The sequence below is a fragment of the Nerophis lumbriciformis genome, linkage group LG03, assembly GCF_033978685.3.
Source record: "Nerophis lumbriciformis linkage group LG03, RoL_Nlum_v2.1, whole genome shotgun sequence".
Lineage (NCBI taxonomy): Eukaryota > Metazoa > Chordata > Actinopteri > Syngnathiformes > Syngnathidae > Nerophis > Nerophis lumbriciformis.
In genome coordinates this window covers 18,648,919-18,661,406 of record NC_084550.2, presented here as the reverse complement: position 1 = coordinate 18,661,406, position 12,488 = coordinate 18,648,919, and the positions used below count along the sequence as shown (strand labels likewise).

The window sequence follows — 12,488 nt, the reverse complement described above, 5'->3', positions numbered from 1 at the left end:
GCGTATGTAAAAAAAATGAATGTATTATTTATATATATATATATATATATATATATATATATATTTATATATAATATATTAATAATTGTCTTTTTTACATAAGCTGCAAAAAAATATTACAATTTTACAGTGAAAACTATTTCGTATATATATATATATATATACGAAATAGTTTTCACTATATATATATATATATATATATATATATATATATACGAATGCAGCTGAGATAAGCTCCAGCACCCCCCGCGACCCCAAAAAGAACAAGCGGTACAAAATGGATGGATGGTTGGATGGATGGATAGATTTTATATATATATATATATATATATATATATATATATACACACACACACGTGTATTCATATATTACTCATTGTTAAAAGCGGCCCTCTGAGGGCAACAATAACCGCGATGTGGCCCTCATTGAAAACGAGTTTGACACCCCTGCTCTAAAGGCCTTAGTGGCCACATGCGTGGACGTCACACCTTTTAGCTCTTATTTCCAAAATTGTGTACACTACCTGAATTGGGGTCTTACGGCCACTTATGTGGACACTTATACTGCCATCTGGTGGTGTCAGAAGAGTATAACCTACTATGGAATTAGGAAGAAAAAAAAGTGTAAAAATAAGAATTAGCATGTCACAAAACATGACGTACACGTTTGTGTACTTATGGACTAAGTACATCATATCCAAAATGATTATTGGTTTTTATTCTAATTAGGGTCCAATTAGCAAAGAGAAAAAAAAAAAAGAAAAAAGAAAAAAAAGCATGTAAACAAACAGCTCGGGCTTTAAGAGATTAATGCGTTTTTTTGTTTACTCGCAATTAGAGCCGATAAACAAGGGACGACTGTATCACGACTCTTTTCTTTACTTTGGAAATGGATCTAAAAAGCAAATTGCACTCGGGAGTTCTATTAAGACTAAGTTCTTGACCACGTCTCGACAAAAGTGGGAACATTTTCAGCAAAAGTGCTTCTTTGTGTTTTGTGCTGTCCGACGACTCATTTTCCACCCTTCCAGGTTCCCTTCCAGCCATACCTTTTTTTTTTAATGACTTGAAGGAAAAGATCTTTGCTAAAAACAGTAAAAGAGTAAAAGGATCCGACGCTGCCAGGAAGATTGTTGTCTTGTCTGCTTTGGACGACGCTTTTTTAAAAAAAACTCTTAATAAGTGCAGAAGTGAAAGTTCTGACCAGTCCACCAGGAGCATGAATAGGTGTGACTGAAGGGGTTCACGGGATGGTCCAAGAGCCGCTCTGCTGGATGTTTCATTGAGGATGAAGTTCCGATCAGAACCAGTCTTGTCACCGTCTGGAAATATGAGAAAAAGCTCCGAATTAAACGAAGAAAATACGCTCACTTCGACCTTGACCTAAGAAACTTTTCACTTTGGATGCAGACCAGATGTCGCTTAGAAGGATGGAGGGAAATCTTGCTGTTTTTCAATACATTTTACTTTAAAAAGTCTTTTTTTCTGTTGTTTATTGTACACATCAAATATGTTATAGTACATATAACATTTAAAAAAAAAAAGTTTTTAATGTTGTTTATTTTTAAATTTACATATGTTTCAATGTAAATTTTAAATAAAAAATATTTTTTTAAAGTTTAATTTCTATTGAAACATATCGGATGTGTATAATAAACAGCAAACAAATTTAAAATACATTTCTATTGAGAAATAAATGAGATATGCACAATAAAAGCAGCTAAAAATATACTGAAGTTAATAACAAGAAAGAAGAAGAAAAATCTAGAAGCTAGCTGCACCGTTTTATAAGCTGCAGGGCTCAAAGCGTAGGAAAAAATTACCGGCTTATGGTCCAGAATTTACGGTAATAGAAAAGAAAAAAAGCCACCGTAATTCATTAATTTAACAAATATTTTAGGCCAAAAATATGGCGAATATACTTAAAAAATCAGCGATGTAGTGAAGCTTGTTTTTTCAAATTAATTCATTAGTGCTATTGAAGCATATCTGTAAAAGTCCGGTAAACAGCAATAAAAGTATTTTTTTAATATACATTTTTATTGTACAATAAGTACAGTAAATAGCAATAAAAGAACTTTTTAAGTTGCATTTGTATTGAAACATTTTTAACGTGTACAATGAACAGCAAAACATTTACTTTTTAAAGCAAAATTTCTATTGAAACATATTTGATGTTATATGCTATATAAATACAATAAAATCAATTATTAAGAAACGGCCAATTAAAAAAAAAAAAAGGTAAAATTTCTATTGGAACGTAGATGATAGTGTATGTACAATAAACAACAGCAGTAAATTAATACATTTTAAAGTTAAAATTATATTTAAACATATTTTTTACATGTACTATAAACAGAAAAAAAATATTTTTTTAAAGTTGAATTTCTATTGAAACATATCGGATGTGTATAATAAAAAAGCAAAACATTTAAAATAAATTTCTATTGAGAAATATATGAGATATGCACAATAAAAACAGCAAAAAATATACTTAAGTTAAATTTCTATTGAAACATATTTGAATTGTAAAATATACGACAGAAAAAAAAAAGAAAAAAAAACTTTTTACAATGTTATATGTACTATAACATATTTGATGTGTACAATAAACAACAGAAAAAAATACTTTTCTTTTTTCTAAGAACCGTCAATACCAGCCTCAATTTCAGCCAAGATTTGAAGAGAAAAAAAGTCCTGGCATTACATAATCAGTCTTAGTGCAACTGCTGAGATCTGTACACGTGAAATATGTTTAAATTTGTAGCTTGTCAAAAGTTGACATACACTTGTAAAGAACATGTTTGTTTCTTCAGCATTGTCCACACGTTTAAGTCAGGACTTTGGGAAGGTCCATTCTAAAACCTTCATTCTAGCCTGATTTAGTCATTCCTTTACCACTTTTGACGTGTGTTTGGGGTCATTGTCCTGTTGGAGCACCCAACTGTGCCCAAGACCCAACCTCCAGGCTGATGATTTTAGGTTGTCCTGAAGAATTTGGAGGTAATCCTCCTTTTCCATTGTCCCATTTACTCTCTGTAAAGCACCAGTTCCATTGGCAGCAAAACAGGCCCAGAGCATAATACTACCACCACCATGCTTGGCGGTAGGTGTGGTGTTCCTGGGATTAAAGGCCTCACCTTTTCTCCTCCAAACATATTGCTGGGTATTGTGGCCTACATTTTTGTTTCATCTGACCACAGAACTTTCCTCCAGAAGGTCTTATCTTTGTCCATGTGATCAGCAGCAAACTTTAGACGAGCCTTAAGGTGTTGCTCCTAGAGCAAGGGCTTCCTTCCTGCATGGTAACCTCTCAGTCCATGGCTTGACTGTGGACACTGACACCTGTGTTCCAGCAACTTCCAATTCATTGCAGACCTGCTTTTTGGTGGTTGTCAATTGACTCTTGATCATCCTGACCAATTTTCTCTCAGCAGCTTGCGTTTTCTTCCTGATCGTGGCAGTGACAAAACTGTGCCATGCACTTTATACTTACAAACAATTGCCTGCACAGTTGCTCTTGGGACCTTAAGTTGCTTTGAAATGGCTCCAAGTGACTTTCCTGACTTGTTCAAGTCAATGATTCGTTTTTTCAGATCTGTGCTGAGTTCCTTTGACTTTCCCATTGTCCCGTTTGTAACCGAGTCTAACGACTGCACCACATGAGCCATATTTAAATGGGCTCAGAGAAGTCAACAGGTGTCGTCAATCATAATCACTCACATGAAGTTAAGGGGCCATGCCATGACGCTAATTTGATTTGATTGTAACTTTTCTACATCACCAAAATTGATCATGTAATATACGGAATTATTCTGGTTTTGCTTATTGACCTCAAAGCTATTTTATTTGGTACATGGTGATAAGTGTGACCAGTAGATTGGAGTCAAACATAAGAGATACGTGTAGACTGTAATAACACTCATGTAAACAACACCAACATGTTATATGTTCCATTGAAAATATAGAACATTACACACGGCGCTCAGAAATCTATCAAAATGTTTTAATACGACTTTGGTAAGCTACGAAGCCGCACCGCTTGATGGATTGTACTGTGCTTCAACATAGGAGTATCATTATGGTGTGTATAAGATAAGACATATTATCTGGCGTTTTGTTTCGCAATATTATGCAAAAGCAACTTTTCTTACCTTCTGGTACCTGTTGATCTGTATTTGGGATCTGCATAAGTCCTGAAAAATTCCAGGAGTCCGCCTTTGTAGTCCGTGCCGACAACTTCATTCAATGTGGTCTCCCATGTCATTTACTGAAACCCACTACTACCGACCACGCAGTCTGATAGTTTATATATCAATGATGAAATCTTAACATTGCAACACATGCCAATACGGCCGGGTTAGCTAACTAAAGTGCAATTTTAAATTTCGCACGACATATCTTGCTGAAAACGTCTCGGTATGATGACGTCAGCGGGTGACGTCACGGATTGTAGAGGACATTTTGGGACAGCATGGTGGCCAGCTATTAAGTCGTCTGTTTTCATCGCAAAATTCCACATTATTCTAGACATCTGTGTTGGTGAATCTTTTGCAATTTGTTCAATGAACAATGGAGACAGCAAAGAAGAAAGCTGTAAGTGGGAAGCGGTGTATTGCGGCAGGTGTTGTGCCGGATAACACAGCCGGTGTTTCATTGTTTACATTCCCGAAAGATGACAGTCAAGCTTTACCATTGGCCTGTGGAGAACTGGGACAACAGAGACTCTTACCAGGAGGACTTTGAGTTGGATGCGCAGACACGGTACCGTGAGTACGCATGCAGCTGCGGCTTCCAAACATTTGATCGCTTGCCCGTACGTGCGTGCCGCTATGTGCATGTCACGTACGTAACTTTGGGGACTTTGGAGAAATATATGTGCTGTATGAACTTTGGGGAGGTGAACGGTACTTTGGGCTGTGGGATTGAGTGTGTTGTGCAGGTGTTTGAGTTGTATTGGCGGGTTATATGGACGGGAGGGGGGAGGTGTTTGTTATGCGGGATTAATTTGTGGCATATTAAATATAAGCCTGGTTGTGTTGTGGCTAATAGAGTATATATATGTCTTGTGTTTATTTACTGTTTTAGTCATTCCCAGCTGAATATCAGGTCCCACCCGCCTCTCACAGCATCTTCCCTATCTGAATCGCTCCCACTGCCCTCTAGTCCTTCACTCTCACTTTCCTCATCCACAAATCTTTCATCCTCGCTCAAATTAATGGGGAAATCGTCGCTTTCTCGGTCCGAATCGCTCTCGCTGCTGGTGGCCATGATTGTAAACAATGTGCGGATGTGAGGAGCTCCACAACCTGCTACTTCCGGTACAGGCAAGGCTTTTATATCAGCGGCCAATATCGTTGATGTTCTCTACTAAATCCTTTCAGCAAAAATATGGCGAAATGATCAAGTATGACAAATAGAATGGACCTGCTATCCCCGTTTAAATAAGAAAAACGCATTTCAGTAGGCCTTTAAAGTGGCCTGTCACATCATTTAATTTGGACTTCCCCACAATTTATCGTGGTCACCCACATCATATAACGTGGCCTGTCACATAATTTAACATGGTCCGCCATCTCATTTAAAGTGGCCCGTCGCATCATTCAATGTGGTACAAGTTTTTCCAGGTACGAGCTGTGTCACAGCACTAATTAAACTCAACAAACGGCTGTAATTAGAAAAAAAAAAAAAGAGCTTCAGTGGGCTAACAACGTTATCGGTACCTTTGTTGCGTGCTCGAGCCGTAGTTATCCAACATCTGCGTGCTGGCTTCTTCCAGGTTCCAGTCACACATCTCCAGCAGCTTCTGACACTCAGACCTGCTGCTCAGACCCAAACAGAACAGCTGCTCCACCTGTGGGCAAACAATGAATACAAATGTGAAAATGAACGCTGGAATTAACAGCGAAAGCACATTTTTAAATAGTGTAAATACTCTTTCATTGTATTATACGTCTTTAAATCTCTGGATAGATGAAGTAATGTGCTGTTCATACAAACTGGGGACCCTGGGGAAAAAGAGTTAATATGGTTCATGGGGGACCAAATTTAAATAATTTTGCATAATTCACACAAATTTGTACGAGACTACTGAGGACCATTTAAAAAAAAAAGAAAAGAAAAAAAGTTCAAATTATAGTAAGTTTCACCACTTAAATGTTAAAGCAAATCCTGCATCTTCTTACTGAAAACTGCTATTTAGCAGTAATGAAGTTGTCCGCAACTCCAACTACCATATATAGAAGGATGGAAAATTCTGAATGTGAATCATACTTTAAGGTAATAATGTTTTATAATCATGCTGTATGAAAATGTCCATCCTAAAGAACACTAAACCAGATTTTGTTTTTGGAAAAAGTATATTAGTTTTAAACTAAGGATGGATACCATACAGAATCACAGTACTGTTAATGCCAGGATAACAAATGCTTCAGTTTTCAAGAAAATTTATTTTCTCTTTTACCAATATTTGAAACAGAAGTAGCCCCTAAAGGGACATGAGGGAATTTTTTTTTAAATAATTTTATTTTTTTTAATTTTTATTTATCTCTCTCGTGCGCACAAGAAACTTGTTATAAAGTTATAGAATGTTTTTTTTTAAATACTAATTTTACATTTTTTAAATTTTTTTAGACATGTATTTTGTGATACATGTCTAAAAAAAACAACAACAAAAAAATTATACTTTTTTTTTTTTTTTTAGACATGTATCTCGTATCACGAGTAATTAGATAATTAGGTAATTAGATACAGATACAAACGAGAAACTAAAAAAAAAATTAGGATTTTTTTTTTTTTTTTTTTTATAACTAAAAAGTTTCTCCTGCACACGAGATAGTTTCTCGAGATACATGTCTAAAAAACAACAACAACAAAAATTATACTTTTTTTTTTTTTTTTAGACTTGTATCTCGTGATACGAAATACAAATTAGATACAGATACAAACGAGAAACTAAAAAAAAAAATTGGATTTTTTTTTTTTTTTTTATAACTAAAAAGTTTCTCCTGCACACGAGATAGTTTCTCGAGATACATGTCTAAAAAAAACAACAACAAAAATTATACTTTTTTTTTTAGACATGTATCTCGTGATACCAGATACAAATTAGATACAGATACAAACGAGAAACTAAAAAAAAATTTGTAATTTTTTAAAAAAATTTTATAACTATAAAAAGTTTCTCCTGCACACGAGATAGTTTCTCGAGAAACATGTCTAAAAAAAACAACAACAAAAATTATACTACTTTTTTTTTTCTTCTTTTTTTTTTAGACATGTATCTCGTGATACGAGATACAAATTAGATACAGATATAAACGAGAAACTAAAAAAAAAATTTGGATTTTTAAAAAAAATTTTTATAACTATAAAAAGTTTCTCCTGCGGACGAGATAGTTTCTCGAGATACATGTCTAAAAAAAACAACAACAAAAAATTATACTTTTTTTTTTTTTTAGACATGTATCCCGTGATACGAGATACAAATTAGATACAGAAACAAACGAGAAACTAAAAAAAAAATTTGGAATTAAAAAAAAAAATTTTTTTTATAACTATAAAAAGTTTCTCCTGCACACAAGATAGTTTCTCGAGATACATGTCTAAAAAAAACAACAACAAAAATTATACTACTTTTTTTTTTCTTCTTTTTTTTTTAGACATGTATCTCGTGATACGAGATACAAATTAGATACAGATATAAACGAGAAACTAAAAAAAAAATTTGGATTTTTAAAAAAAATTTTTATAACTATAAAAAGTTTCTCCTGCGGACGAGATAGTTTCTCGAGATACATGTCTAAAAAAAACAACAAAAAATTATACTTTTTTTTTTTTTTTTAGACATGTATCTCGTGATACCAGATACAAATTAGATACAGATACAAACGAGAAACAAAAAAAAAATTTGGAATTTTTTTTTTTTTTTTTTTATAACTATAAAAAGTTTCTCCTGCACACGAGATAGTTTCTCGAGATACATGTCTAAAAAAAACAACAAAAATTATACTACTTTTTTTTTTCTTCTTTTTTTTTAGACATGTATCTCGTGATACGAGAGATACAAATTAGATACAGATATAAACGAGAAACTAAAAATTTTTTTTTTTTTTTTTTTGATAACTATAAAAAGTTTCTCCTGCGGACGAGATAGTTTCTCGAGATACATGTCTAAAAAAAACAACAAAAAACTATAATTTTTTTTTTTTTTTTTTTAGACATGTATCCCGTGATACGAGATAAAAATTAGATACAGAAACAAACGAGAAACTAAAAAAAAAATTTGGAATTTAAAAAAAAATTTTTTTTATAACTATAAAAAGTTTCTCCTGCACACAAGATAGTTTCTCGAGATACATGTCTAAAAAAAACAACAACAAAAAATATACTTTTTTTAATTTATTTTTTTAAGACATGTATCTCGTGATACGAGATACAAATTAGATACAGATACAAACGAGAAATTAAAAAATAAAATTGGGATTTTTTTTTTTTTTTTTTTTAATAACTATAAAAAGTGTCTCCTGCACACGAAATAGTTTCTCGAGATACATGTCTAAAAAAAATAAAAAATAAAAAATTTTAAAATTTAAAAAAAAAACTTTCCCCCATGTCCCTTTAGGGGCTCTGTAGAAACACGTAAACAAAGTAATCCAAATTTCACTGTTGTGGGATCAATAAAGGATTATCTTATCTTACCTTAAACCACAGAAATAAAATACAAACCTTTTCCCTTTAGGGGACCTTTTTTTTAGTCCCCATACCGTCAGAGGTACCCTAAAGGTGACTGTGTAAACCACAGGTGTCAAACTCAAGGCCCGGGGGCCAGATGCGGCCTGCCACTTCATTTTATTTGTCCCTCGAAAGCCTGGAAATAATATGTATCAATAAAGTACTGTAAATTGTCTTACTAAATGTATTCTTTTTTTCTATTTTGAGAGGGGGAAAAAAATATATGTACTCCACGTAATCTCAAATTATGTTAACTTAAATATTGTCTAATTATGCAGAAATATATGATCAAACATTCAAACCATGTTTTAAATATAAATAAATACTAATAATAGTTATTTCAAAGCAAGTTATCCATCAAATTGTGCAATGTAAAAGTAGCAATAGATTTCATAGTAAAATTTTGAAATTTACTGTGATTTTTACAGCTTTTTTCTCAAAATGAAAAAAACATTATTTTTTTTACTGTAATAAACTGTGGTGCCACTTTGGCATTTACAGTAATACACCGAAAAACTCTTTTACGACCATTTCTTTGACCGACCTTTTCTCTGAACTGTTTTGTAATCAAAGGCGATGGCGGTTTACGACCCCCGTCCCTTTAGAAACAGCTGTTGCCATGTAATCAGGGAAAGTCCAAATAAAAGAGGAGGCGCACAATCTTTCGTCGGAGCGCGGTGAGACTGTACAAAGAGTACATTCCTAACGTCTCTCCTCAATTGAGCCAAATTTAATTTTGTCTCTGTTTAATTCCTTGCTTCTTGTCTTGTTTAATAGATGTCATCAGTGTTTGAACCTGACACCAATATTTGAAACACGTAAACAAAGTAACCCAAATTTGTGGGATCAATAAAGGATTATCTTATCTTACCATAAACCACAGAAATAAAATACAAACCTTTGCCCTTTAGGGGACCATTTTTTTGTCCCCATACCGTCAGAGGTCCCCTAAAGGTGACTGTGTAAACCACAGGTGTCAAACTCAAGGCCCAGGGGCCAGATGCGGCCCGCCACTTCATTTTATTTGTCTCTCGAAAGCCTGGAAATAATATGTATCAAAAAAGTACTGTAAATTGTCTTACTAAATGAATTATTTCTTTCTATTTTGGGAGAAAAAAAAAATGTACTCCATGTAATCTCAAATTATGTTAATTTAAATATTGTCTAATTATGCAGAAATATATGATCAAACATTCAAACCATGTTTTAAATATAAATAAATACTAATAATAGTTATTTCAAAGCAAGTTATCCATCAAATTGTGCAATGTAAAAGTAGCAATAGATTTCATAGTAAAATTGTGAAATTTACTGTGGTTTTTACAGCCTTTTTCTCAAAATGAAAAAAACAATTTTTTTTTTTACTGTAATAATCTGTGGTGCCACTTTGGCATTTACAGTAATACACCGAAAAACTCTTTTACGACCGTTTCTTTGAACCGACCTTTTCTCTGAACTGTTTTGTAATCAAAGGCGATGGCGGTTTACGACCCCCGTCCCTTTAGAAACAGCTGTTGCCATGTAAACAGGGAAAGTCCAAACAAAAGTCTTTCGTCGGAGTGCGGTGAGACTGTACAAAGAGTACAGTCCTGACGTCTCTCCTCAATTGAGCCTAATTTAATTCTGTCTCTGTTTAATTCCTTGCTTCTTGTCTTGTTTAATAGATGTCATCAGTGTGTGAACCTGACAGCGACCTATAATCCGGTGCGGAAAATACCGTATTCTCCAGTTGTTTGGATGCTTTACATCATTCCCGGACGATACTACACATTTCGGTATCAATCCGATACCAAGTAGTTACAGGCTCATAGATTGGTCATATTTAAAGTCCTAATGTGTCCTGGGAACATACTGTATTTTCTGAAATAAAAATGTAAAAAAGGAAAAAAAGATTCTGTGATGATAAAAAAAAATCTTGATTTGCGGTAAAAAAAAACAAAAAAAAACGGCAGCTCAGGTGCCAAAATTTTACTGTAAAATTGCATTTTTTTAAATTTACAGTCAAAAAACTAATGTTAATTTTACAGTAAAATTCTGGCAACTGAGCTGCCTTTTATTTTACCATAAAAACAGCAGTAATTTTTTTTCCATTTACAGTAATATACACTACATTTGGAGGTGAAATTATTGCAACCTACCATCTTTTTTTTTTTTTACATTTCAGTTTGAAAAAAATCTACTAAACAAATGCATTAAAAGAAAAAGGTGTAATAATTGTATTCACTGTGAGAAACGGCCCTCTGGGGCCAAACATAACTGCAATGTGGCCCTCAGTGACGACGACTTTGACACCTCTGGTTGTAAACAGAGCAATGGCCCCATTAAGTAAGCATTGCCAGAACACACACACACACACACACACACACCCACACACACACACACACACACACCCACACACACACACACACACACACACACACACAAATAATGCAAGGGCCTGATGTTTCCCTGAAGGATCAACAAAAGTCCTCGAAGACCCCGAAAGGAAAAAGAAAATGACACCAATCGGCTTTCAACGGCTGTCCGTTTCACAGTTACAGTGTACAGTACTTCCCTCACCTCACTATAATTGCCCATTTCATTGGGCTTTTATTTTGATAGCGGTTTCCTCGGTGACTTCTGGGTGTACACCTGATCGTTAATGTTAACGGCTTATTTTTTGCCAGCTTCTCGGAAAATGGTCAATGGCGTGTGACAACACACACTTTCTGCTCCGCCGCTCCCAGTCTGTGGAACGCTCTCCCTGACCCCCTGAGGGCACCACAGACTGTGGATGCTTTTAAAAAAGGCTTAAAAACCCTTCTTTTTAAAAAAGCCTCTTTTTTTTTTAGATATATGCATACTAGTTTTTTATTTTTCATTATGTTTTTATTTCTTTTCTTTTTTTTAATACACTGTAGCACTTTGAGGTTGTTTACTCAATGTAAAGTGCTTTCTACAAATACAATCTATTATTATTATTATTACAGGGTGTGATCTCTTGGTTGCTTTGTTGGGTCTGCTCTCTGGCCATGCTCCCCACCCACCCCAGCAGATGATGGCGTGGAACACCGCAGAGGCCATCACAAGGTATATGTTTTTTTTGTTGTTGTTTTACTTTTCCATCCATCCATCCATCCATCCATCCATCCATCCATTCATCCATTCATCCATTCATCCATTACTTTTGTGGCTGTGTGTAGATGTGGCTGGTTGCATCAGCTCTGCTCTTTTAATGTCCTTTGTGTTCTTTGATGTTTCCCTCTTACACACATGTTTATGTGTGCTATGGCTATGAGGTGTCCCCCCCCCCATTCGGTCGATTTTGGTTTCCAAAGCAAAATAATATGACCCCTTCAACGCGACTCTCAGAATAATTGTATCTAAGTTATCGCAAAACTTTGTGTTGCTATGAGTTCCCCGGCGAGAAGACAAAAGCTGTCTTTGATCCGACCAAGCAGAAGGCTTGTAAAACTCCACTGTGTAGGATGGGAAGCAACATGAAGGTGTGCTGTTTCTTTGATGTTTTGTAATCCACAGAAAGATATTGTCTTGATTAATTATTGACTTTATCTCATTGTATTTTCCGGGTTTAAATGGTTTAATTCAGTCACAAAATGTTTATAGTTTAAATAAGATTTTTTTATTTATATATATATATATATATATATATATATATATATATCTTCTTTTCAATCAAATTGCTGCACTTTAAATTAAAAAACAAAAACAAAAAAAAACCACAATGTAAATAAAGTGATATATCTATATTTCTT

At 34.1% G+C, this 12,488-nt stretch overlaps 1 protein-coding gene across 3 annotated transcripts in view; it reads right to left on the bottom strand.

The window, feature by feature from the left end:
- Nucleotides 1-333: 333 nt before the first annotated feature.
- The window catches only part of tnk2b (tyrosine kinase, non-receptor, 2b), a 117,572-nt gene continuing 105,417 nt past the window's right edge, over nucleotides 334-12,488 (bottom strand). For 2 of the 3 annotated variants that reach the window (XM_061934807.2, XM_061934847.2), the window contains 2 exons: nucleotides 5,724-5,854; nucleotides 334-1,322 (listed from right to left, as the gene is read on the bottom strand). In XM_061934807.2, the coding sequence (XP_061790791.1) occupies nucleotides 1,316-1,322; nucleotides 5,724-5,854 (138 nt within the window). In that variant the 3' untranslated portion in view covers nucleotides 334-1,315. Of the gene's footprint in view, nucleotides 1,323-5,158; nucleotides 5,855-12,488 lie in introns of those variants that run through there. The other variant, XM_072912758.1, reaches the window with a different exon arrangement.